Raw genomic sequence first — 27274 nt, 5'->3', positions numbered from 1 at the left:
AAAGGGGCTAGAGCAATGGAGGCTTTGACCTGCAGCTGTAACACAATACTTTCGCACAGCCCTGTCGACCCCTGACATAAATTTTACACCGCAGCTGGCATTTACACACTTAGCATTACCATATGTATAGCCTACTCTGTGCTAATTATGCTAATCACCTGTCTAACTCTCTGCTGCGAAAAATGGTTGTATTTAGCACTCCACTGCCTACCAATACAGCTTACTGTGTGGCTGAAATGTACATTCAGACGGCTCTGAATGGCAAGATTTTTCCACGTTGCTGGCTTCATTCAGACCACAGAAAAATTTATTCAAGTCAACTGGTTTCGGTCCGCAACAAAAAAGTTACGAGAAAAAAGTGAGTGTGTTCCTGCCCTAACATTCTAAGTCTGCTTGCAAGCAAAATGATAAATCAATTGGTGTGGGAAACAAAAAGGGAGAAAGATTTCTTTTGCAAGCCATGTGAAACTGTAGCCTATTTAAAAAAAAAAAAAAAAAAAAAAAGGAGAAAAAAGAAGAAAAAGGTCATCCTATTTCCCCAAATCTCTAGAAAGAGCAGTTTAATAGATATTTACACCTGCTCACAATTCTCTAAGTCTCTCAAGTTTCTACCTTTTATTTACAGTTGGAAGTCATACTAAGCATGTTTTAGTTTTTGTTTCTTGATCTTAATAATTTCCACTAGAATACTGCATTTTCCTATTATCTACTGCTTAAACAGCATCAGCTTCTAAACGGCAAGGGCTTCTCTTCTCTTCTGACTATGGGAACCCTTTGAAAAATCAGTGAAGACTGGTGTAAATGAAATCAGAATGAGGCCCATGTTGAGAGGCAAATAGGAAAAATGCCCAGGAAATAGTCACCTGAAGAATTGGTGTAATAAAGTATCTTCTTTAAGTACTTATTTTACCATTACAGAAAAAGTAACTTAGAAAGAAAAAAAATTGAAGTCGTAATGGATAAGGAATTTTTTAATGCTATCATAGTGTCAGCAGGAAGGGAGATGTTTAATTGAGTCCCTAAAGTGCATCTTTCTTCTGAGTATCACACTGAAGAGATTACACCAAGATCTGCATTGGGATTACATTCCTGAAGCTATTTAAATACAGTTTACCGCATACAAGTAAGTTCCTATAACCCCCTTCTCCTCTGCACACACCCAAGGAAGCTATGGCAGTTCACAGATTTGTCAGATAACCAAAACGTAAATCTGATTATGGCATCACCCTTGGCAATTTCCTTTCAGGTGAAATTTGTGGAATCTTCTTTCAACTAGTTTTAAATGTTATGAAATGGCATGTTCATACACAAAATGGAAAAATGTGCAAATAAACCTTCTATATCCACTGCATCTGAATAAGATAAGCACACTGGAAGATAAATTATTGTTAATATACAGCAAAGGGATTTAATTAAAAACAAGAACAGCTCAGCAATGTTTATGCTCAGAAGGTCCAGTAACATACCCAGTCACAACATGAGGTCAAGAGGATCCCTATGTCTGTGCCTTCCCAACTTCCCATCCTTTGTCCACTCTGCTTCCATGTGCAAGAGATTGCTGCTCACAATAGGTAAAATAACAGGTTTTGCCTGTCAGCAACAGTCTTTACTTTAATATTTTACTTATTACATTGCCTGCTTGACTAAACTATAGACCCTCAGCCAAGACACATCTTGCTTTCTAGCATCTCAGTTTCAGTTCTCTACCAGTCCAAGCACTAATTTATCTGTGTTCTTTCAGCTCCAAAACACTGGTTGTGCAGCCAAAACCAGAAATAACACTACAACTACTGTTTATTTCAGAGCATGTGGATTTTCCCCTTTTCTGCCTCTTTTTTTTTTTTTTTTTTTGACTAGGAGATGGACCACCCTGCTCTCATGGCACAGAACACTATTTACATTGCAATACTTGACTGTGTAATACATCTGGCATTTTTGGGCAGGATTCCTGAGCTAGGGGCCAGAAGCCCTTAAGCAATGATTTAACAGGGGAAAAAAATCATACAACTTGACTCAACAGTACTCATTTCTAGTTTGCTGCACTTAACTTTTGATTACTGACAGAAAAGCAGAAATGCATCATACTGGTAAACAAGAGAAGACTGTTTCTTTTAATTTATCTCACTGTTAATAAAAGAAGACTGTATTACAGTTTAAGGACTGAGTTCCAGCTTCAGGTATACAGGTGTACAACACTGCACACATGCTTGCACATGAGCAAAATACAGATGTGTCAAATACACAATGATTACTTGTATATTTGAAGCTGGAATTAGGTTCAGTAGAATTCTCTAAAGAAGCAGCACCTTTGCAGAAAGAGTCAGGTTATGGTTCTGTTCTTTTCCTTACCTCTTGTATATTTTGTTCAAGCACTGAAATAACTAAGTTTCCCAAAACCAAGCAGAAGTCAAAGCCAAGACATTCATTCTAAAAACCAAAATTAAAATTCTCCATACATCAAAACATGTATATGGTCAGCAGTTTCTATAAAGAACTTTCTACCTCATGAAACTACTGCTGCCAAAATCAGTTATGTTTATCGTAACTGAGGTGACAGTAAATGAAAATAACAGAGCAAAACCAAGAACAAGTAAATTGTATTTACAGATATTAAACTAAGTTTACACTGTAAAAAAAGGAATCAAGAAAAATATTTTAAGTTCTGAATTAGAAGTTACTCCTTTCAATTCCACTCTGTCTATTTCTACTGTATTGTACAATGAAAAACTACTCCAAGTCAAAAGTCACTCAATTAACAGCAAGGGTGAACATAATTTATTGTATATGGTATTCATCAGTCATATTTGGCACAATCTGAATGGATAATAAAATAGCACAGATTATGCAAAACTGGAGTAAAATATCTTCCCATTCTTTTTAGTTCATGGGCACAGAAATGAAGTGGCCATTATAACATGGCATGCATTCTCAGCATAGATACCATACTTTAAAGCACTGAGTTTTCTGTCATGAGGCATCGTCTTTGCAATCTGCCACTCCAGCAAAGTATCAACAGTAGAAAATTACATGGTTTCCTAAGTATTAATGAAAGTTGTACATCTTAATTTTTCTGAACTCTGATAGGTGACTACCCTCTTGTTATAGAGTCTTGTTAAGGTCATGCAGACCTTAAGAAGTTTAACTGATTTCTTCAGGTTTTCCCAGGAAGAGTAACTCACAAACATAACTGGGGCAAGACTTCCTGCATGCTACAAGGCAGGAGAGATCAGAGAAATTAAAAGAACCAAAGGCTGAAATACTGAAAACAAATAAGATGAATACTAAAGATAAATAAGGATGGCTGAGAAAATACATATAACTGTACAGTATATACAAAGAAGAATGAACTTCTTGGTAAAATTCTGCACTTCAGATCCTGCTGAACTCCGAAAAAGAGCAGCTACAGCCAGGTATATACACACCATCCTCTGTAGACAGAAAAAGCACTGTGCAAAGGACTGAACTTTATTCTATATACAGAAGAAAATACCTGACAAGTAACAGCCCCACAAGATCTATAACCAAAATGCTGTTTTAATTGATCAAAAAAAAAAAAAAAAAAAAAAACAAACTAGCTGTGCGGCAAAGAACTTCACAAACATGGTTTTACCTGAGTGCTTACAGGTTGAAGCAGATAATTCACAGTTAAGTTAAAAACATTGTGTGTAATAGTCCAGGATTGGGAAAATGAGAACATGTTCCATGAGACACCAAAAGGAAAGTAGTTGCAGACACATTAAAACCAACATCCTAGTGGACACAGCTCCAATAGGTCATAGGGAGGTCAGTTTTGAAGGAAAAATCCAACAAATATAAACGTGGCATTGTGGAAACCAGACAAATCTCCCATAGCTTTGTCCAGCCAGCATTAATCCAGGCATCAGCTGTGGTGCATAATCTAAACAAAGGGATCAGTCTGTTCATACATCTGGAAGCTGTCATATTTTGGAGCCTCCTAACAGTTATGTGTAAGTGCAACATTCACTTAGATGCAGCAGCCTTTAAATTTGTTGAGTGGTCAAGAACTGTTACATGCATACGCTACATCATATTATGACTTTCTGGGGAACCGCCGAAAATATTATGTAATGACAGGGCTTGGACCACCTCTTGCCACAAAAAAACCCAAAAACAAAACAAAACAAACCCACAAAAAAAAAAAACCAAAAAAACCCCAAAAATCATGAAAATGGACAGATTCTGGGTGAGTAGCTCAGATTTACCTTAATGCATTCTATGCTGAAATAAAGCTTGAGTACCCATTGCTTTTGGAGTTCATTCTTTTCTGAACCCACTGACTACTGAGGAATAATGAGGAAGGAAGGCCAGTTCTCTACAAAAACAAGCAAACAAACATAAAACCAGGCCACTTACCAGGTGGCAAGAGCTGGTAGTAGACCCCAAACCATTCACCATCATGTCCACATAGCACCACAACTTCAGCAGCAGCCAGCCCTACAGCTGAGTTAGCTCTTTTACTTACCTACTCTTCCCCTGTTCCTGCTCAGCAACAGCAGCACAGGGAACAACAATAAAACAATGCTGCTTTCAACTATTCTATTTCACACCAGGACTTCTGTTCCAAAATCTGCAAGAAATGCCTTCAAACCCTGTTCATAAGCTGCAAAATCCTCAGAGCACAAGATGACACTCAAAGCTCAGAAGAGGAGGACAATAGCATAGCCAAGGCACCAGCCTGTTTAAATACACATTCCAACAGAGAAAGAAACAGACCCTTCCAAACAATGATCTGTACGGCACATTCTGGCAGGGACACTGGCAACAGTGGTAAGTTTGGAAATAATAACAAAGATTAATTTTCTCCAGGCTTGACTAAATTAAATGCCTCTGAAGTCTCAAGGAAACATGCAACAATGCACTTAGAGCTTAGAGGGGTGCCAATTCTACAGTAGAAGCTTCTCTTTCCCTTCCCTGAAGAGGTTAACACATGGGCACACTGTTAGTCTGCTGTGGCTTTGTACATGGATAAGGCCTGGTCACACTAAAGTCATCCCAAGTTCTGCCACTACATTCAGTGCATTCAGGATTTCATCCTTTACCTTTTCAATGACCAAAGAATGGTCACAGGCAATACCTTCATGAAAACTCTTACAGATAAAAGAGGAATTTTATGCACTGAAGCTGCAGGGATGTTTTTCTGTACAAGCTTTTCAGCAAGGAGTACCAACTCTGAGCAATGATGTGGACACCTGCCAAGATGGAACTTAACAGAGATCTCCAGTGATTTTGAATTTAATAGCAAGCTCTTGATAGATGACAATCAAATAAATATCCATGTAAGTAAAACCTTTAAGCATCTTTTCTTAACAACTTTCAATACATGGAAACAGAGAGAGTTCAAATCCAAAGGAACATAACACCCACTGCCCTGATGTTTTTATCCACAAATATTATATAAATCCTAAATATTAGAATTTGATGTTCTTTTTCAAAACAGTAGCTTGGACTGAACTACTTCTGCGGTTTATCAGTAAACATTAAAATAAGCATGTTTCTCAGATGACCATCCTTCAGCTATCATGTGGAAAAAAAGACATGTAATAAATAATCATACTTAAATCAAACAAAACAGTGGCTTGGAAATTTTCCAGATAAACACCTTCCACTGAACTTTCAGTATGAGCTGAGGAATGCAACACAGTGTAAGACAGCATTCAGGGATAAATAAGCTCTTATGTCACCTGATTCATAGGAAACTAATTAATTTGGTGATGCAATCAGAGAGAATGTCTTGACTGCCACAGAGCCTGCCAACGCCCCACCACAGACTGAAGAGCAGAGTAACTTCTGCTCTTCTGCCATCTATACTGTGCCAAGGAGGTGATGCAGGAGCAAGCGTATCTAAAACAGTACTTGTCTGCTGCTGTCCACAAATGCATACGTTTGTGGCAGAAAGGAATTACACTTGACTGGGTCAATTCCTGCTAACTGTACTCAAACCAAACATGTTACCTCAGCCCACTCACATAAGTTTGTCTCCTTGAAAAAACAAATTCGTGCAGATCTGTTTCTTTACTATTCTTTTTTGTTTCTCCAAAGAATACTAGTGTAAAGTTAACTGGTGCCTTTAGGCAGAATTTAAGAACAACTTTTCTCTCCACCTGCACTTAATCTTGGTGGGTTAAGAAAACTGAGAATCTATGGAAATAATACTGGCTCCTGCATCACTCATACACTTTCCTCATTTTCACCTCATTCTTAAGTTGCATGGGTAGATTAACATATTTTAAGAGGGGTCAGCCATAAATAAAATAGAGCAACCTGATTTTTGTCCCTTAAGAAAGAAAGGAAACAATACGACACATAGCTCAAATCTCAACTTACAAAGTGTTTCTACTGTATGCAATCAGTCCTAATTCACTTACAGTTAGAACACACTCACTTTGTTCCACATAACTGAACTAAACTGTGCAACTACTGGGGCATTCCTTGCAGGATGTCCTACCTATTTGTATCACCCACCCTCTTCCTTCAAATTTTCTTAAAGAAGGAGCTCTGCCATGTCAGAGTTCAGTTCAAGCTCACAAAGCTTCACAAAGCTTTGTGAAGAGGGCTGCTTAAGGAGGAATAGTTTGACTGAGCTACAGCTAGTGCAAAAAGTGAAGAAAGCAAGAAAAGAAAGAACAGCACGATCTTTGACCACTTAAGGAAGAAAACTAATGAAAAAAGTGAGGAGAAAAAAAATTCCAAGACAATGATGACACGAAATGAATGATCACAGCACAAGACTAGATCATCTCTCCCATTATAAGCTGCTACAATTAACATCATTTAAGGCATTGCAGTAGCCAAATTTCAAGCTTCATTTAACAGAACCTTCTCTGGAGCCACAAAACTACCTTCTTTCAGAAGCAGAGGCTGTGAACTTACATGTGTGACTGCTGTTGACACACTGGGTCTTAGACTGCCTATTAAGAGTGGTAGCAAATAAACATAACTAGTTATGAGCATGATTTCTTTTCCATCCAGAGCACTCTCTAGGTGTGAATGGATAATTCTAAAAGCACATCTGTGTCCAACAAAATTCAGTCACCGAGGAAATCAATGCAAAGCCCTTTTTTTCTTTGTGTGTACAACATATAAAGATGCTAAAAAGTCTCCACACCTCCAGGATGCATGGACACCCACATACAACTCAACTCAAGCTGAATAACAGAACTGGCATTAAAATGGCAGTTCAGAATTTGTCTGCCCCAGCAGACAACCCCCTCCAGCAGCAAGGTATGCATATGGGGATGACAGATCTATTCATGTACCGAGGAGATACATGTACATGTCCCAGGCAAAGACAACTAAGAGGTAGACAGGAACATAGATGGAACCACTGTGGGACACACAGTAATAACTGAAGTATTCTGAACAGTGGCCAGAGGAGGACTGTGTTTAAAAGAAACCCCAAAAAACAAAAAAGCTACTCTACAACACTTAGCACCAAGAAACAAGCCGAGAGGAAAGCTTTGGTATCAGGAGGCTCAAAGAAGGCCAAGAATGCTAGCATAAATTCTGAAGGAAGAAGACTACTACAAGAAATCTGAAAGAATGATGTTTTGAAGATCTCTCTGAAAGTTTGCCTACCAGGTGAAGTTCTAAACTTCTTATGTAAATATTTCAGCCATAATTGTGGAGGGCTGTGAGCCCTTGGCACAAGAGCCCTCTGCACTCCCTTGGGGGAGAGACGCCTGAGGGCAAAAAGACTTTCCCCAGAGATAAGCAACCTTCCTCTGGGTCATGCTGACAAAGTGAACCACCCCCAGCATGCCTCGTTTCTATATGGTAACAGCCTGTACCCAGTTGGCTAGTTGGTTTCTACCCCACTCCCTGCCTTTCCCATAAAAAGCCCCGTTTCTGCCCATGACTAGGCAGCCTCTGTCCCTGGCCTCCCCTTCACAGGGGCTGCTGGACAATAAAAGCTGCCTCTGTGGAATAGCCAAGCGAGGCTCCTGTCTCTCTGTCCACAAGTTCACCGTGGGTGATTTCAAAAAGAGCTGAATCACAAGAGCTGATACCACTTGTAGCAGAGAAGTTTCTACACCTGCTGAAATCACCTGCTGCCCAGGGAGGCCTGCCACTGCCCCTGGAAGAGTTGTTCCTTGCAGGACGCTCTCTCTAGGAAGGGCGTGGCACACTGGTGCTGACCAACATCAGACCCCCTGCGGCTAAGTGGCACCCAAACTCCTTGGAGTCTGGAAGTCCCTGGAGAGAGTGACTCCTGCACAGCTGTTGGAGGGACTGAAAGCCACCGTCGAATCATCACTTCTCTGAGGAGACCCCCTTGCGTTCTAGTAGAGGCTATCCAAAGAGACAGGTCGAGACCGTCACCTACCATCTCGGAGAAGAAACTCCATGAGGATCGACCTTCAGGCTGACCACCTACCCAGAAGACGTTTCTTTGACCCTACTAGCTGCCCCCATGCCTGGACAAAGATTTTTAAGTTGAAATTGGGGTTTTTCTGCGAGTTTCTACATTTTTGGGTCCTTTTTTGCTTTTTTTTTCTCTTTTTTCTGCTGGGTTAGGGCGTGGGACTACCAGCATGGGACAGAGGCTGAGAAAACCTAGCCTTACCCAACCTGAGAGAGACCTTTATTCTCAAGTTCTAAAAATCCTTCTTGTTAGTAATTTTAAGTTTTCTAAGGGGAATCTTTCTAAGAGGAAACTCAAATTCTTAATTATTTTGATTTCTAAGCATTTCTCTGATATTAAGGGTGACTCTATCCTTTCTAACTCCTTTTGGGATCTCGTTGGAAAAAAACACCTACTCTCTTCAAGCTTCTGGTGATTTTTGTTTCTCAGTTTATCCCCTTGTTTCATATTATTGTTACATTAGTAGAAAAAACCGGTAGTATTTCGGGAATGTCGGGAAATCCCCAGTCAAAAACCTCCCCCCACCCCCCCCACCTGTGCTCCCAAGCCCCCCTCTCCGCATGAGAGGGAGTCGGAAGATGGAAGCTTCCGTACGGAACAGGATTGCCACGGACACCCTGATGCCTTCCGAGCCTCTCTCCCCCGCTCCCAAAGCGACTCTGGCCCAGTTGCCTTGGAGCCTCTCCCCACCCCCCAAGCTCAGCCCCTGTTCCCAGTTATCTATCCGTCTCTCCCCGCGCAGAACGGCGCTGGCGAGGCAGCCGGCCCTCTGCCGCTCCCCGGGCTGTGGGCGCGCCCCTGCACCCCTCGCACCCCCATCCCCCTGCCGCTCCCCCCCACCCCTTTTCGCGCATTCCAATCCCCCTGCCGTGTTTTGTGATGCTATCGCTTCTACCAAGTTCATACCCCCCATCCACACCTCAGCAGCGGGCGGACAAACGCCTGGCTCCCTGGAAAGCGATCCACCAGTCTCTATGCCCTCAGGCTATTCCCTTGCTATCACCCATTCTCCCTCCCTTTCAAGTTGCTGATGAGATAGCTCCTGCCCCTCCACACAAACCTGTTTTACCGGTTTCGCTACCGGTACCTCGCTAGCCCCCTCAGGGGAGGGGGAGCCCGGGTCCCGTTCCGCCCCCCCCCCCCCACGCCTTTTCGGTTTCTCCCGCAAACTCCGCTCCCGTAGTTTCTGCTTTAAACCCCATCGCCTCGACCCCTTCCCCGCAACCGTTTCCAGCCGCTGCCGCTGACTTCAAACAGCCTTCCAGCAGCAGCGGCGACACTCTAACCCCTGCTTCCCTCGGGATCTGTAGCTGCCTCACGGCTGCAGCCTCCCCGCCGCCTCTCCGCAGCCAGGACGCGCCCCCCGCTCCGGCACAGCACTCCTGGTCCCCCGCGACTCCCGCCCCCAGCCTGGCTCGGGTGGTGCTGGCATCCAAAAGTTGCCACGTTCTTCCCCCTGTCGTTCAGCTCCAGGCTGCCACGGCTCGCCCTAGAAAACACTCATCCTCCTTTTCAGAGGATGACAGCAGCACCGCGGACTCTGACTCAGAACTACGACCACTGGATGCAGACACGGAGAGATGCCACCCGGGAGCGCATTAGCCCAAACGAGTTCAGCCTTCCCAGCTCTTTTTACGAAAGGGAGGCGGGGGGGGACCCACAAATATAAGGATGTGGGAGCCAATTCCCTACAGAGAAATCAAAGAGCTTTGCAAGGTCGCTAAGGAACACGGGCGGGGATCCCATTTTTTTAGAAACTTATTAGAACCTACTTTCTCCACCTACACGGTCGTTCCGCACGGCATTAGAAACATTGTTAACTGCCTCCTTAGCCCGGCAGAATATATGCTATGGGAGAAGCATTGGAAAAGACAACTAAAAACATTATCTGACTTCTATTCCGAAGACGCAGGTTGGCCAAATTTGACTGTTGAACAATTAGTCAGAGAAGGTGAATTTCAAAAACCCTCAGACCAAACAAACACTATACCTGAAGTTGCACTGCAGGATATAGCCATTGCAGCAAAAACATCACTGCTTCTTACCCCTGATGACTCCATACCCACACAAAATTTTTTTAACATCAAACAAGGAGGGGACGAGAGTTTTATTAAATTCGCGGACAGGTTAAAGGTAGCCCTGGAAAAACAAACAGGAAGTCCAGAGGGACAAAAGGAACTTTTGAGTAAACTTGCCATGGCAAATGCTAATGAACAATGCAAGACTATCCTGAGGGCTTTACCCCAGGACATGGAACCCACCATAGAGCAAATGGTGAAAGGCTGCACACGCTATACATCTACCAAAAATGCAGTTGCCCGAGCAGTGGCAAAGGGCATTGCAGAAAGGGTATCCGGTGCATTTGCAGCAGTGGCTTCAAAAGATAATGCCCACTGTTTCAATTGCAGAGAATTTGGACACTTTAAAGAGGACTGCCCAGAAAAGTAACCCACCCAGGACCATCGCACCAGCTACCAAAGGTCCCAGAGACAGCAGCGGTACCAACTGCACCCAGCAAACTTCCAACAGAGCGCAGGATGGCCCTGCACTTTGACAACAAATCAAAAGCCGTATCACTTCGACCAGTATGTGAAGTCCACTGCCAAGTGTCAGGAGGAAGCAGGTGGATCTCAGAAGGCACCATCATCCCCGGAGATCCCAGCGCACATGAAAGAGACCCGTCACATGGAGTGATACAAATGGGAACGCAGCGCTAGCTGGTAACCGTGCTGTCCATTGACTTTACAGATAAGTGTTTTTACCATATCTCCACAGGTAAGTACGGACCACAAAACAGTCCATGGGACATTCTCATCCTTGGTGACACTTTTCATGGTCCAGAACAAATTTTCGTATTACCAGAAATACAAACAGTACACCCTGGACAAGAGATCTTTATCCAGCTTTGCTGCACAGACCCACCCTTTTACCTTTCACAGGAAACACCAATTGCACAAGCCTTTTTGTTCCCACAGGACTGCCCAGAATAGGCTCCACTCAATCCAACCATAATGTGGGCACAGGTTGTGGGCTCAAATAAGCCTACCATTGAATGCGGCCTGCTCTGTAATGGGGAGCAGATCTACCGCCCGGGGATGCTGGACACCGGCACAGACGTGACCATCATCGCCCATTCTGAGTGGCTAGCGAACTGGGAACTACAGCCAGCAGCAGGCATGATTTCTGGGATCGGTGGAGCCACAGTGTCTATGTGGAGCAAGCAGAATGTCACTGTCGAAGGCCCCAAAGGCAAGATAGCAACCGTCTGGCCATTCGTTGTGAGGGCCCCCATCACCTTATGGGGCAGGGACCTCTTGACCCAATGGGGGGCTTCCTTACGCATCCCCAGTAAGGATTTCTAACTCGGGCCACTGAGGTGTACACCACCTTCCATCCCTTGGCTCACCTCGAAATGAAAGGACCCAGTGTGGATCGAGCAGTGGCCCCTCTCCAAGGCAAAGCTGTGCGCTCTGGAAGCCCTCGTGGAGGAACAGCTTGCCAAGGGTCACATCGTCGAGACCACTAGCCCTTTGAACTCCTCTGTCTTTGTGCTGAAAAAGCCCAGCAAGGACAGGTGGAGGCTCGTCCACGACCTCCGTAAGATCAATGAAGTCATTGAGGACATGGGTCCCCTCAAGCCCGGCCTGCCCTCACCATCGAGGCTGGCCAGAGACTGGATGCTTGCCATCATAGATATAAAAGACTGCTTCTTCAACATCCCATTCCACCCTCAGGATGCCCCCCGGTTTGCCTTCTCCGTCCCCTCCCTCAACAGAAAGGCCCCACTCAAAAGATACCATTGGCTTGTCCTTCCCCAAGGCATGAAGAACAGCCCGACCATATGCCAGTGGTACGTTGCCCATGTTCTGTCCCCCATCTGGAGCCTGTTCCCGGATGCAATCATCCACCACTATATAGATGACATCCTGATGTGTGAATCAGAAAAAACTTATTTGGACATGACTGTTAAAAGGACTATCGAAGCCATAGAGGAAGCAGGGTTAGAGATTCGTGAAGACAAAGTGCACCCCATGGACTTACCTCAGATTCCAGATCCATGAGAGGACCATTGCACCCCAGCAACTCACCATCCAAGATGACCCAAAGACCTTAAGAGACTTACACAAGTTATGCGGGTCCATCAATTGGATATATCCCCTGCTAGAGACAACAGAAGACCTTGCCCCCCTCTTTAGTCTTCTCTGCAGCTGCGAGGACCTGGACTCTCCACGCGCACTCATGCCAGAAGCCTGAGATACCATCACCACAGTCCAGGAGGCCCTGTCTTCCATGCCAAGCACATTGTGTCGAGCCCAGCCTGCCCCTCCAGTTTACCATTTTGGGTAAGGCCCCCTCATTTCTATGGGTTGATTTTTCAATGGGATCCTCAACTCAGAGACCCTTTATTAATACTTGAATGGATCTTTACAAGCCATCAGCCTACAAAAACAATAACCACTCCTCAAGAAATGATGGCACATCTAATAAAAAAGGCCAGAACTCACCTCTGCTCTCTTGCAGGGTGGGAGTTCACATGCATATACTTGCCATTGACCACTGGGGATCTGGAACATTTGCTCCAGAGCAATGGGAGCCTCCAGTTCGCCCTGGAGCGCTACCCAGGCCGAATTTCCATCCACGTGCCAAAACATAAGACTTTCAATTCGGCCTTTAATTTGATCCCAAAATTAATCCAAAGTAGAACACCTCTCAAAGCTCTAAGTTTTTACCGATGGCTCAGGGTAATCCCAAAAGTCAGTGATGACTTGAGGGACTCCAGGACTCAGAAGTGGGATTCTGATGTCCAAGTAGTGGAAGGATCACCACAGATTGCCGAGCTAGCAGCTATCATCAGAGCCTTTGAGAAATTCAAAGACAAACCCTTTAATCTGGTCACAGATTCAGTTTACGTTGCTGGCATAGCTACAAGGGCTTAACACGCCTTTCCCAAGGAGGTCTCCAATCCAAACTTACACCAATTGATTTCTACATTAATTCATTTAATCTCCCATAGAAAGCAATCTTACGGTATTATGCATGCAAGGTCACACACTGACCTTCCAGGTGCCATCGCGGAAGGGAACAGGAAGGCAGACACGCTAGCCATGTCGGCAGAGACTGCTAATATCCTGACATCTTCACCCAGGCGAAGTTATCCCATGCATTTTATCATCAAAATGTACCTGCCCTCATCAGGATGTTCAAGCTCTCGAAAGACCAAGCGAGAGCAACTGTAGCAACACATCCAAACTGCCAAAATTACCAGATACAATCTATGGGTACCAGAGTTAACCCCCGCGGTCTGAACAGCTGCCAATTATGGCAGTCTGACGTTACCCACTTCCCATCCTTTGGAAAGTCTAAGTATGTGCACGTGTCAATCGACATGTTTTCTGGGGCAGTGTTTGCATCAGCCCACGCAGGAGAGAATGCCACCCACACCATCAAGCGTTTTCTCCTTGCATTTGGCACCCTAGGAGTCCCTGAACAAATAAAAACAGATAATGAGCCTGCCTATACCTCCCGCAAATTGAAAGATTTCTTCAACCAGTGGGGAGTAAAACACACGAGGGGCATACCCGCTAATCCCACAGGACAATCCATAGCAGAAAAGACTCATCAGACCTTCAAAAGAGTCCTCAATCAACAGCAGAGAGAAACAGCGATTATGTCTCCCATTGAGAGACTCTGTAAGACTCTCTATGTTATTAATTTCCTAAATTGTACATCATCAGAGCCTGACCCCCCGTACTCCAGCACTTCTCGAATTCGACCCAAGCTAAGCTCACTGAAAAGCCACCGGTGCTGATCAAAGACCCAGAAACACATCAGATTTCTGGGCCTTTCCAGTTGATTACCTGGGGGAGGGGGTATGCCTGTGTTTCACTACCATCCGGCCCCAAATGGTTCCCAGGAAAAAACATCAAACCATACTTAGGCTGTGTAAACACTGCCTCCACAAATAATAACTGAAATATCCCGGACTCTGACACATCGGGTCCAGATAACCAGAGAAGCTCAGCCTGGAGACGGAGGAAGCATCGACTGCCAAGAAGAATCCACCATCCCGTCACTAAGTCACAGACAAAACACAGCTCCCAGAAGGACTCTACTTAACAAAACGCAAACTACAGGCCAGACATAGTCTGGCCAATGCTGTTATAAGTAAGTTATTCCCCAGTTATTCCTAAAACTCCACTTACCTATATACCTACCTTCCTGTTCCCTGCCCTCCCTCTCCTCCCCAGCCCTCACTTACCTCCAACCAGAATATCCCAAACCCTCTATCCTCCCCAACAGTATTCATTTTAAAAAACAAAGGAAGGGGAAATGGAAAGGGAGGAGGGAGGAAAAGTGAAGACAACCCTTCCCCTTCACCTCAAAGCCAACAAATTTTCGTTTATATTCCCTATCAGAAGCCCCATCTCTGTCTAAACATGAGGCCCATCTACCTTGGTGCTGCCCTCACTTGCTGCCTGGATGCTCCTCACAGCACCACAGGCCCTCAGCTGGGTTGTCCCACAGCCCCAGACCCTAGCAAGGGCATTAAAACAAGATAACTTGTGCCTGTCCATGGGCAACCTAGACAACCCATTGTCAACGTGCCTGGTAGGGATTCCTCTAGCAGCACATGAATATTTAACATCACGTAGTGACTCCATCTCAAAGAACATCCAGCTGCTAAAAGATCAAGTCCACCAAATCAAGACTGATGAAAAAATCACAGACGGTCTCAACAACTTTCTCGGACAATGGGGACTCCAAGGGTGGGCACTTTCTTTAGTTAAGGGTGCTTTGTAGATCTTCATTGTAATTCTTATTGTATTGCTTATGTTCTCATGTTTTTTACGCTGCTTTAAAAAGGCCGTTGGGGAGGAGTTCTTGGTAAAAAAGGAAGAGGGAGTTGTGAAGGGCTGTGAGCCCTTGGCACAAGAGCCCTCTGCACTCCCTTGGGGGAGAGACGCCTGAGGGCAAAAAGACTTTCCCCAGAGATAAGCAACCTTCCTCTGGGTCATGGTGACAAAGTGAACCACCCCCAGCATGCCTCGTTTCTATATGGTAACAGCCTGTACCCAGTTGGCTAGTTGGTTTCTACCCCACTCCCTGCCTTTCCCATAAAAAGCCCCGTTTCTGCCCATGACTAGGCAGCCTTTGTCCCTGGCCTCCCCTTCACAGGGGCTGCTGGACAATAAAAGCTGCCTCTGTGGAATAACCAAACGAGCTTCCTGTCTCTCTGTCCACAAGTTTGCCTTGGGTGATTTCACAAAGAGCTGAATCACAAGAGCTGATACCACTTGTAGCAGAGAAGTTTCTACACCTGCTGAAATCACCTGTTGCCCAGGGAGGCCTGCCACCGCCCCTGGAAGAGTTGTTCCTTGCAGGACGCTCTCTCTAGGAAGGTCGCAGTACACCGGTGCTGACCAACGTCAGACCCCCTGTGATACGTAATAGCTGCAGGCTCAGACTACTAATCATTTAACTTGGAATGTGCATGGTCTTAAAACTCATTCAAAGCTCACGTCACTGTTTTAAAGCAACCGTTTACTTCCAGCAAACTTCAGTGCTGTATTATGTTCAGTGGTATTCAGAAATACACCATATCAAATCTGTCTCTTAAAGTAAATACTGCCAATTTATTCAGCAATAATAACTGTAAAAAGCTTCAGTAGCAAATCAAAACCATTACTTGAAATATATTTCAAGTAACCTATGAATCTACACAGCACATACAAGACAGTCCAGGGATCAGGCCCAGCCAGAATGGGGTTGTGAAAGGCAGGTGCTGCTTGACCAACCTTATCTTCTTCTATGACTTAGTGGATGAGGGAAAGGCTATGGATATTGTCTACCTGAACTTTATTAATGTCTTTAACACTGTTTACTACAGCATTGTCCTGGAGATACTGGCTGCTCATGGTTTGGACAGGTGTACTGTTTGCTGGGTTAAAAACTGGCTGGATGGCCAGGCCCAGAGAGTTATATCCAATTGTTGGCCAGTCACTGGAGTGGCTCCCAGGGCTCAGTGATGGGACCAGTCCTGTTTAATACATCTATCAATTATTTGGATGAGGGGTTCAAGTGCCCCCTCAGTCAGTTCCCAGATGACACCAAGTTGGCTGGGAGCGTCAATCTTCAGGAGGACAGGACAGCTCTGCAGAGGGATCTGGACAGGCTGTATTGATGGGCCAAGGCCAATGGTATGAGGTTCATACCATGTTCAGCAACATACAGTGCCAGGTCCTGCCCTTTGGTCACAACCCCTCGCAGGACTACACACTGGGGGAAGAGTGGCTGGAAAGCTGCCTCAGGAAAACGACCTGGGGGTGCTGAGCATGAGCCAGTGTGTGCCCAGGTGGCCAAGAAGGCCAATGGCATCCCGGCCTGTATCAGCAATAGTGTGGACAGCAGGAACAGGGCAGTGATTGTCCTCCTGTACTTGGTACTGGTGAGGCAACACCACGAATGCTGTATTCAGTTTTGGGCCACTCACTTCAAGAAAGACATTGAGGGGCTAGAATGTGTCCAGAGAAGGGCAACAGACCACGAGTTCTGTGGGGAGCGGCTGAGGGGGCAGGGGTAATTTAGCCTGGAGAAGAGGACCCTTGGGGTGACCTTATTCCTCTGTACAGCTACATGAAAAGAGGCTGTAGGCAACAAGTGACAGGATGAGAGGTAAATGGTCTCAAGTTGCTTCAGGGGAGGTCTAGACTGGATAGTAAAAAAAATTTCTTCACAGAAGGGACTATTAAGCATTGGAACAGGCTGCCCTTGAAGTACCATTCCTGGAGGTATTTAAAAGGTGTTTAGACGTGACATTTAAGGACATGGTTCAGTGATGAGCACAATGGCGCTAGGTTAGCAGTTGGATTTGATGATATTATGAATCCTTTCCAACTTAAACAATTCTATGATTCTATATTTGGTCAGCATTGCCCAGTTCATTCAAACTCTCAGATAACGAAAGGTAAAAGGTAAAGTGAGACAGCTATTTTAATAAACAGGACAATTCAGCCACTGCTTCTGTTCTAAGAAACCTTGATCTAAAGGGTCCCTTAGTATACCAACCTCCATGAAGTGTACTTTAAACCTGTCAGGATCAGTTCCATGTAAGTGCGGAAGAACAAGTTTGGTGCGGCTTTGCACCTCTGCATAGGAAGAAACGCATTTTCCATACTATCTCTTTCTGTCTCTGTTCCATCTCAAACTCTCAATCTGTACTGCTGTTCATAATTCAGCAACAAAAATATGCAACTGCTATCTTGTACAACACCCTTGTTCATGAGCAGAACATTTACAGAGCCTCTACCAAGAAAGTACATTTTAGCAAGCTCTTTTCTGCAGATGGGCATGTAGTGCTATGATGGGAAAACTAGAATATTTTATTTCACTTTAATCTGCTGGCCTTTGCTGGTTGGCTTTGAAATGCAAGGGTTTCTAAATACAGAGTTTTACTTTTTTTTTTTTTAATTTTATATGAAAACTAAACTAAATAGATGTGAAATTACATAAGTCAACTCTGTCAAACCAGCTGCATTATGAATTCATCTTGGCCATAAAAACCTCAGAGATCAATTTCCACTAGATTCCATACTAGGGACTTTGGCTCACCCCTTCCCCATAACAATAATGACATGAGAAGAGGCCAGTGCAGCAACTGAACTACACAACTATTTTGCAAATCCTATTTCTTCCTTGATAATTGTATTTTTTACTGCCAGGCCAGTCACTGAGGCATCATCAGCAAGTCATTTCTTGGTATTACAAGGCTACAAAAAGCAGATGGCATTAATTGAATAGGATCACCATTCCAGGCAAGTGAACACCAGGTAACATAAGGATAATAAATGTCAGCAGAGCATGCGGGATAGAGCTGCAATCACATATTAATTTACCCAACACAGAAAAACAGAGACAAAATACCTAAGAGCAAAAATTGACAAAAGAAACTTCTTCACAACTCCACAGTGAGTTTGGAAGAAAAATCAGAAGTGAAGAAAAACAAAATTCAGTCCTTTTCATTAGAATTTAAAGTACTGTACTTAGTGACCAGTACAAACTCTGACTGCACATCTCTGCCTACAGATGGGACCCAGCACTGTCTTGCTCTGTTTCTCAGGCAGATCTGTCGGCAGCAGATCTCATCGTATTTTCAACTCCTGGACTACACTACATGGACCAAAAAACGTCATTATTTTCCACAACAGAAAAACCAACACTCACTAAATGACCCGCGAATCCCATCCTGACCCCAATACAGCTGTCATCTGCAAGGACGGACTCCGATCCTATACGCTCTAATTCACCTCGGGCAGGACAGAACACCTTCAGAACAGGCACCGACTTTGATTGCATTCAGCACTAGCTTTTCCACATATACTCGTACAGAGAGCTATTTAGTAATGATTATTACTAAATAATACTCCCATATTAACTTTTATAAGACAAATTCTGCTGCAAGCTACTTTGACATAAACCTAGAGTAGTAATTGCTGCAGTCAAGGATCTCCGTTTCCACGTCGACCCAGCAGCTAACGGGGGAACGTGATGCTAAATAAACGGTATTTTTCCCCCAGGAAAAACAAACAAACCAACCAACCAACCCCCCCCACCCCCCCAACAAAAAAAAAAAAAAAAAAAAAAAAAAAAAAAAAACAAGGAGAAAAAGAAAAAAAGAAGAAGAAAACCCCACCAAGAACACACCTAAAGCCCAAACCCGCGGCAGTCTGGAGCCATGCCTCTCAGCGCGGGGTGCCCCGCCCGGTTGGCTGCCCCACTCGGGGTTCCGCTTCGCCTCGGCTGCCTTTCCTTCGTTTTTTTTGTTTTCTTTTTTTTGTTTCGTTTGGATTTCCTCCCCCCCCCCTCCCCGTTCTCTCCCTCCTCTTTGCTATTTTCCTTTCTTTTTTTTCCAGCGCCGAGCCCCGCGCTCCCCCCCAGCTGAAAGCTGTCCAAGCGCAGGACCACACACAGGCTCCCGCCCCGCCCCGCCGCGCCGCCCGCCCCCTCCCCAGCCGCGGCCGCGCGCACTCCCAAAATGGCGGCGGGGGCGCCTGCCGGCAGCGCGGCCGCTTCCCACCGCCGGCGGGGACGAGGAGACCCGTCGCCCGCAGCTCGCCCGGACTGCTACGGGGGTCAGAGGGGAGGGCACCGGCGGCTGGGAACGAGCTGTCCCGGCGGCCCTCCGCCGAGTGCATGGCCTGGCCGCCGCGACCCCCCGCGGGCGGAGAAGTGGTATGCGCCGCCCGGAGCTGCGCGCCCCAGCGCAGCGCCCGCCTCCCGCCCCGACAACCGCCCGCCTTCCCTGCCGGTGGCCGCTCCTCCCGGGCATGTGGAGCGGCCGCGGGCCGCTCTACCCGACCGGCCAGGCGGGCAGGGACGGCAACCGCGAACAGGGGCACCCCCCCGGACTTACCTTCCACCCACAGCTCCTCCACGTTGGTCTCGAGATTAGCTGCCCTTAATCCTACAGCGAAAGCCCCAAATATCAGGAGGCCGACAACCAAAAACTTCCCGCAGTTTTTCTGAATGTAACAGCCCAGTTTAAACAACAGTCTCTGAAACTTTGCTCTCAGCCACAGCGGCGCTTTCCGTCCCGTCGCCTTCCCCTGCAAAGCAAGAAGAGGTCAGTAGTTGGGGGCTGCGGCAGCCGCAGAAGTGGGGGGAGCCCCCCAGCCCTCCCACGAGCGCGACAGCTCGTGTCCCTCGGGGCGCAGTCCCCAGGGGAAGGATGGAGCACCGTGAACAGCTCAAACAGGCATCTTTCCAGCAGGGCCCTGTGCCCCGCGGCCCTGCCGAGCAGCCACCCTCGAGCACACACACAGGGAAAAGATGTACCTGCTGGCAGCCATCCTCGCCCCAGACCAACACGCGGGTTTGGGGGTGACAACATTGCGTCGGCCCCCGGGCCCTCGCCTGTGCTGCCCACCACCATACTCTTCTCGTGCGCGAGGCACCGCCACCCACTCGGGCTGCAAAGCATTCGCGCTGGCGAGACCCGTGGCTCCAGGGAAGAAGGAACCACTCCCGATGAACCTCAACAGCTACAAGAAAGAAAAGTCCCTTTTCCTGTTCTCCTTGGAACCCCAGATTGGCCGGGGAGGAGAGGCGGGGGGATTGTGTGACAGACAGTGGGTAGCAGTGGCCGTTTCCCCCATTCCCAGCTCCTAGCAGAGGCTTGGTGCTGAGGCAGGACCCACGTGGTGAGCAGCGCTGTAAGATCTGCACTAATTCATTTCCATAGAGTTTGGAGACGCTGTGTGATCTGAATTAGGAAGCAGAGCAGCCATCTGTAAGTTACGACAATATTTGTGAACGGAAGAGGGCAGCCACATGGATTTTTTTTTCCTCCTCCTTTCCCCTCTTCTTACAAAGCCTAGAAATCCGCTCCCTGAAGTGAAACCATCCCTGCAGCAAGGCAGCTTTTGGAGATTGTTTACTTTGAACATTTTTTGGCCGGCGGAGATTGGCGGCCGGGGCCGTCCCCCCGCCCCGGCACCTCCAGCCCTCCGCAGGGACCGGCACGGCAGGGTTAAGGGTGGCAATTTGTTTACGGCCCTCGCTCCCCCTCTGACCGCCGGGCAAGGGAGAAAACCGCTGCCTTCTCTGCTCGGGGACCCCGTTCTCCGAGGGCAGTCGCCGTCTCGGCGGTCGGCGGAAAACTTCACAAAAGCCCAACTTCTGCCAAGAAACCAGCCGGCCGGTTTCTCCCCTGTTCCGGCCGGGAGCGGGTGTTGCCGAGGTCGCAGGGCGCTACGAGAGGATGGAGAAGCAGAAAGGAAGCAAAAAGGGAGAGAGGGAGAGGGGGAGAGGGAGAGCGGGCCTGGGGCTTAGCCATGGGGAGGCCGGGACCGAGGCGAGGCTGTTTCGGGAAGTTTAAGAGGAGAAGTGCTCCGCAGCACAGGCACGCACCAGAGCAGGCACAGGCGAGCAGGGAGGGAAGGAGGGCACTCTCTCCCGCACTGAAGAGTCACAGACGTCCCTCTCTTTTTCCCAGCATTTTATTGGTGGCCGTTTCGTTTCCATCTCCTCCTTCCACCCCCGCGAGAAAACACACCACCTCCCTCCTCCTCCCCCGCGGAAAAAGCAGCACTACCACTAGCGTGTATCTCTGGAAAAAAGAGTGAGAGATTGAATGCACCTTTGAAATCTGCTCCAAGGCGAAAGCCGCATCGCAGTAGCTTGGCCGCTGCAGATACTCCCGGTCGGGCACCGCGGCGCGCCGATTCCCTCCAGTCCTTCGCCGCCTTCCGCCGCCGTTCCTCGCCGCCCGGCCGGGGTGGCCTCCGCCGCCCGCGCTGCTGCTGGTCTCCGGCTCCGACGCGTTACCGGCCGAGGCCATGTTGCCGCCGCCGGCGGGACGGGAGAGCTGCCGCTGGCGCTGCCGCGCCGGGGCCCGGGGCCCCGGGGGCGCGGCGGGGCCGCGGGGGGCTGGCGGCGCTGCGGGCCGCGGGCTGATGCTGCTGCTGCGGGGGCTGCTGCCGCCGCTGCTGCCGCCGCCGCCGCCGGGGCTGGGGCTGCTGCTGGGGCTGCTGCGGCGCGGCCGCTTCACGCGGGGCGCGGGGCGGCGGCTGCTGCCGCGGCCGCTCCGGCCGAGTCGCTCCCCGCGCCTCCCATTGCCACATCGCGCGCGGACCCCGAGCTGCAGGCGGCCGCTCCCCGCGCCCGGCGAGGGCGGGCGGACGGGCGGGCGCGACCCCCGGGATCCCCCGGCCGCCGCCGCGCTATCCTCCGCTCCCGTTGAAATCGCCTACTCCGGCCGGCCGCCGCTGCCTCCGGGAAGCCGCTGTCCGCGGCGGCGCTCAGCGACGGCGGCGGGGCGGCGGCGCGGCGGGCCGCGGCTGCTCCTGCTGCTGCTGGGCTGCCTCGCCGCGCTGCACCATCCTGCTTCAGCGCCGGGGTGCTTCTCGCGGGCCGCGGGGCCGGCGGGGTTCCGCGGTTGGCCCCGCCGCGGCGGCGGGCGGGCGGCTGCCTGGCGCTCTCCCCCGGTGTGTGCGCGGCAGCACCGAGCTGCAGCCCCTCGGCTCCAGAGATGAGATGAAGAAGAAAAAAAGGACTCTCTCCATTTGGATAAAGAGGAGGAGGGGTGGGGGGGGGGGTGGGGGGAGTATGAGTGGAGAGAGAGCGAGAGAGGGAGAGGGAGGAAAAAAAAAAAAAAAAAAAAAAAAAAGGGGGGCTGAGAGCCCGCCCCCGGGGCTGTCAGATGGCTTGGGTTTCTGCGAGGTGATTGGCTCGGGGAGGGCAGAAATTACTCAGCAAACATGACTATTATTAGCTGCTTAGCAACAGCTCACCAAAGTAGAGAGACCACCCAGGCCGGCAACCCTTGTGTGTGCATCTCCAGCTTCAGGGGGAGCCTTAAAGAGATCCAGTCTTCTTTGCATGCAATACTTCCATTAAGGAATGCCTTCTCCCTCTTTCTTCTTCGTTTTCTTTTCAACAGCGTTACCCCCCAACACCCCTCAATCCCCCCCCCCACCCCCCCGCGCCCCCCCGGGGTGCTTGCAAATACACGCGCGGAACTTCCTCGGGAAGGACATACAGAAATACATTTTTCCCTTTTAAGAAAAGGAGAGGAAAGCGAGGAAAAAGCAGCATTAAACGATTTCTAAAGGCCTTAAAAGAAAATCCTTTTAGAGGCACCTTGGCCTCGAGCTGCAACAAATACTGGGAGGTCCGAGCTGAATTCCCAGGCTTGTAGGAATAATGACAGGGTGGTGGATACTGCGGTAGAAAGTGCCAGATTTTTCTCCCTCTCTCTTTTTAACTAAAGAGGAGACTTAGTTCCTTGCAAGAAAACCACTCCGTCCAGTTAGAAAAACACAATGAAAATTTAACACTTAAGGGATTTAAAGCCGCGCGGTAGCTAGCCTGTTTCAACTTAGGGCTCATTCTTTAACTGAAACCTGAGGAAAGCCAATTTTAATGTTTTTAGGGTAAAAGTCCATGAAACGCAGCCTGCCTGGCCGCGCTGAACATTTCTTGAACTACACGCGATTGTTTACTTTTTTGGCACCGCTTCTCTCCGTTTCTCTTCATTGAGAATCAGCCATTAATTGCTGCCTCTAGAGCTGCGCGCATCCCCCCAGCCCTGGGCTCGGGCCCTGGCCCGCAGCGCGGCTCCCCGCGGGGGCAGCTACGGGCCGTGGCGGACACCCGTGCGCACCGGCGCGGGGGGCAGCGGCCAGCCCGCTCTTCCGCCCCCGGCCCGGGCTGGGGAGGCGCTCTGGGGGGCTGCGCTCCTGCACGACGGCTGCTGCACGCCTGCGGAGGAGCGCGGCTGTAAAGAGTTTGGGAGCTGGAGGGGGCGTGGGAGAAACGCAGCGAAAAAGAGAGCGGCATGGGGACCCGAGGTGAGAGGAGTACATCGTGGAGCCCCTGCCCGGTGCGGCGCCCGGCTCGACAAACCCGCCGGCACTGCGCACCTCTCCCTTCAGCCTCGCCGTGCATGTACCTGGGGCAGCGCTCCTGAGCAAAAGCCCTGAGCCCCGGTCGCTGCAAACGTCCTCCTCCCCTCGGCGGGCTGGCGAGCGCCGGTAATGGGGCCGTCCCGGTGCCGGCAACGCGGGTTGGCAGCACCCCGGGGGCCGGGGCCGCCGGCGGGAGCGATCTGTGCACCGCACCGCACCGTTCCCTCCGTGAGACTGCCTAAAGGCATCGACGGTCAGGGCTTTTCAAGGGCCGTAGCCGCCGGTTAGGGAGTTTCTTTTTCCTTTCACTTCATCCCAGCTCCGTTTTTCCCCACCCTGTGAAACCTGTCTCCATGAAGGCCCTGCCCTCTGCTCCGCACAGGACTGTCTCCAGGAAAGCTGCTAGGAGCAGCAAGCTGTCATGCACGCACACGTAGGTGCATACGTATGGGAGAAGGAAACCTGAAACGGTTGCAGCTGGAGGCTGTTTTGTGTTTGAGGCTGAAACCTGCACCTGGGGTGCAGTCGGCCACCTCCAATTCAAGTTTCCACTTGGGAAGTGATGTGACACTACTTCTGCAAGTGCTCAACCTCACCGTGTCTGGTCGGGTAGCAGGGCAGGTGAATGGAGAAAGAAGGGATGGGAACAAAAGCATTTCGGTTCAGCCTCCTAGTAGGCTCCAAAACCAGGGAGGGTTGTCCCTTCAAGCATCTGGAATCCGCAGCGCTGCCCTACGTGCCTCCCGCCTGCTAGGCTTCACACAGTAGCCTAACACACATTCTCACTGCTGGTTCCAAAACTCTATCTGAAGACTCAAATTTAACAAGCACTATCTTAATCTCCCCTCTCTCCCTATGGTCTAGAGGGATAATTTTTTTTTTTAAGCATGCACTGCTTAAAATTACTGCAGAGATCTAATTGGTCTTGTTTCTGGGATGGGTGTGCGTATGTATTGTTGGGGTTTTTTTCCCCCTCAAGGAAGAAATGTCAGTGTAAAATTCTCCACTTGGGTGGTCAGAGCAGTGGCTGCCCCCAGTCTGCCTCATAGCTGATGCCTGCGTGCTACATTCCTGGCAATAACGTTGTTCCTAATCAATCTGCCCTTATTTACATTTGTAAGCACTGCTGACTGTGATATGCATTCCCTGAGTGTCCTCCACACCAAGGGCTATTTCCATCTTCAGCAACTTGAAGGGATCTCCCAGATTTCTTATCTAGGACATGCTCTGTGGTGAAGGCCTGGGAAGGTGTCTCCTTTTATAGAGGGGCTGCAGTCTACAACCATTCATACGTGTTTTTTTCAATGCCTTTTTTCAATGGACTGGTGTACAAGAATTTCTGCTTTGACTTTAGTCGTAGTGGCTTCATGTTGTAATGCTCTGCCTCTTACTTACGTTCCCTTTGTGTTCATAACCCCCGATACTGCAGGGGTTCACACTTTCTCCAGCCAGATGAGGGGTCAATCCAATAGAGGTTAACAGCGGGTAACAGGTATTTGCAGTGATTTTTACTTTTAACACATTTTTTCCAGATTGCTCTTCACCTGCAGACACCCACCAAAAGCATTTGCACTGCTGGAGCATCTAATTACCCTAATAAAGAAAAGACAGAAATGAAGCGCAGGCACTTTGGGTTCCCTTTGTACGGTTTACAAGAGAGCTGACCATGGGAGAAGACCGACTTGTGGGAAAATAATCAGATTTTTTTCTGTTCCCTCAAGTTTTTGTGTCTCACACACGTTTCCATCGCACAAGTGCACAGTTTTGCCTCAGCCCTGTGCTCCACCCGCACACCTGATTCTGGCTTTGGCATAAAATCACAGTCGCTGGGTTTTGCAGGGCAGCGTGAGCCTCCCTCTCCTTTTCCACTCGCAGTGCCTTGCTGGCCACCGGGCCGGCGGGGGTTGCCGTCGGAGGCGGCGGCGCGCAGCGGGGAGCCGCTCCGCAGGGCAGCGCCGCCGCGCAGCGCCCGCGCCTGGGGAAGGAGGCGGGCGGCCTCTCCCCCTCCTCAGCCCTGGAAGAAAGGGAACTGCTCGAGCCAACTTGTCAAAATAATGCGGCTAATTACCCCTGATCTCCTTTAATGGAAAGCTGCTCTGCACGCCACAAAGGAGCAAATGAGGGATCTACAGCACCAACCCAGGAGCACTGGCATTTTCTTCTACGGAAGGCTGAAGGAAAATGTGCTTCCAGAGGAGTCTCCGAGGATTCTGGGCATCTTCCGTGAAGCAGCGAACTCCCAGAAGAGGACAAGGGCGCACGGAGAGCTGCGGAAGACAGTGGATGGAGGAGCAACAGCCCGCTCCCTCCAAAACCACGAGGACATCCCAGACCTAGCAGACCTTGTCATATTCCACGAGGGGCTTTACCTTTATAAACCCAAGTCATCTTCAAAACAGATTCTTTTCCTGGCAAAATGCCCTGCCACTTGTAGGACATTAATGTGCATTGAGAGGGGAAAGTTACACTAAACCTTTTTTAGCCAGCCTGGACAACACCGAGTCTGTGTAAAGATAGAGCTCAAGTTTTGCATGTGCCAGAAGGCAGGGCATTCACTTCCTTGATCTCTGCCATCGGGCCTTGCAGAAAAAAAAGCTGAGCGACACAATCTCTTTGACCCGCTGCTGGAGCAACAAATTTATTAGAGATATAGGCGTGAGAAATGAAAAGGAAGTAAAACAATTCAGGCTCATTGTATGTCTTTCTTTCATACTGCTAATCCGGTTTACACATCACGCCTACATGTCTCAATAGGGCTTTATACACTGTGGCAAAGGCAGGACAAAATAAAAGGTGCGTGTGTATGTGTGTGCGTGTGTGTGTATGTGTGTGTGAAGTAAGGATAAAAACAGAGAAGCCTAAGACATTTTAATTCAGAGTGGGCTGCCAGTTTTATATCTATAGGCTTTTTAAAAGCGTATAGATTTTAAAATATTGCTTTTCCTCCTCCTCCCTCCTCAGCCCTAATATTTCTAAACAACACTATCTGCTGTCCAGATACAATGTCATATTATAATTCAGACACACAACGCCCCTAGTAGCCCTAACCGGAAACTAGATTACACCTATGAGACTGGTGCCGAAACAAGGTGATACTCTGTAACCACAGCTGGTAGAGGCTATCAGGTTAGGAGCCGCGAAATACCCACCTTGGCTCCGACACTTCTTTTAAAACCATCTAACGACACCAGATGTCTCCCCACTCCCCTCCGCGCTTTTGCCTCCCCCAGGTCTACCTCCCAAAGTGGGACTAAGGCAGCAGAGAGGGAGACATCTGTCACTGAACATCCCCCCAGTCTCCAGTCCCTGGAAGCAGTGAGAAAGCACGCAGGAAACCGGTGACAGCAGCGCTGTAGCGGTCCTGATGTGCCCGGTACCAGCCCCACGCGGAGCCCAATCCTGAAGCCGGAGGCTGAAGCCAGTATTGACTTCAACCTAAGGCGGCCCCTGTCTTGTAGAGCCTAGCCCCAGAGAAGTTTCTGCCCCC

The 27274-nt window shown here is 48.6% G+C and overlaps 1 protein-coding gene and 1 long non-coding RNA gene across 6 annotated transcripts in view; one reads left to right on the top strand and one right to left on the bottom strand.

Moving 5' to 3' along the window:
- The window catches only part of PTCH1 (patched 1), an 80666-nt gene that overhangs the window by 52812 nt on the left and 580 nt on the right, over nt 1-27274 (bottom strand). For 2 of the 5 annotated variants that reach the window (XR_004237408.1, XM_032095662.1), the window contains exons 1-2: nt 21519-21789; nt 19794-19986 (exon numbers count right to left, since the gene is read on the bottom strand). Coding sequence is in view for 3 of the 5 variants with exons in the window: in XM_032095662.1 (XP_031951553.1) it covers nt 19794-19986; nt 21519-21719 (394 nt within the window). In the remaining 2 variants the exon portion in view is untranslated. Of the gene's footprint in view, nt 1-19084; nt 19209-19793; nt 19987-21518; nt 21790-27274 lie in introns of those variants that run through there. The other 3 variants (XM_032095663.1, XM_032095664.1, XM_032095665.1) reach the window with 3 other exon arrangements.
- Nucleotides 22503-26469, top strand: LOC116437671. Its single transcript, XR_004237409.1, has 2 exons — nt 22503-24220; nt 25320-26469. It is a non-coding gene; the product is annotated as an uncharacterized LOC116437671 (long non-coding RNA).

The sequence above is a fragment of the Corvus moneduloides genome, chromosome Z (assembly GCF_009650955.1).
Source record: "Corvus moneduloides isolate bCorMon1 chromosome Z, bCorMon1.pri, whole genome shotgun sequence".
Lineage (NCBI taxonomy): Eukaryota > Metazoa > Chordata > Aves > Passeriformes > Corvidae > Corvus > Corvus moneduloides.
Note: the sequence above shows the minus strand (reverse complement) of the source record. Positions and strands in the feature narration are given on the sequence as shown.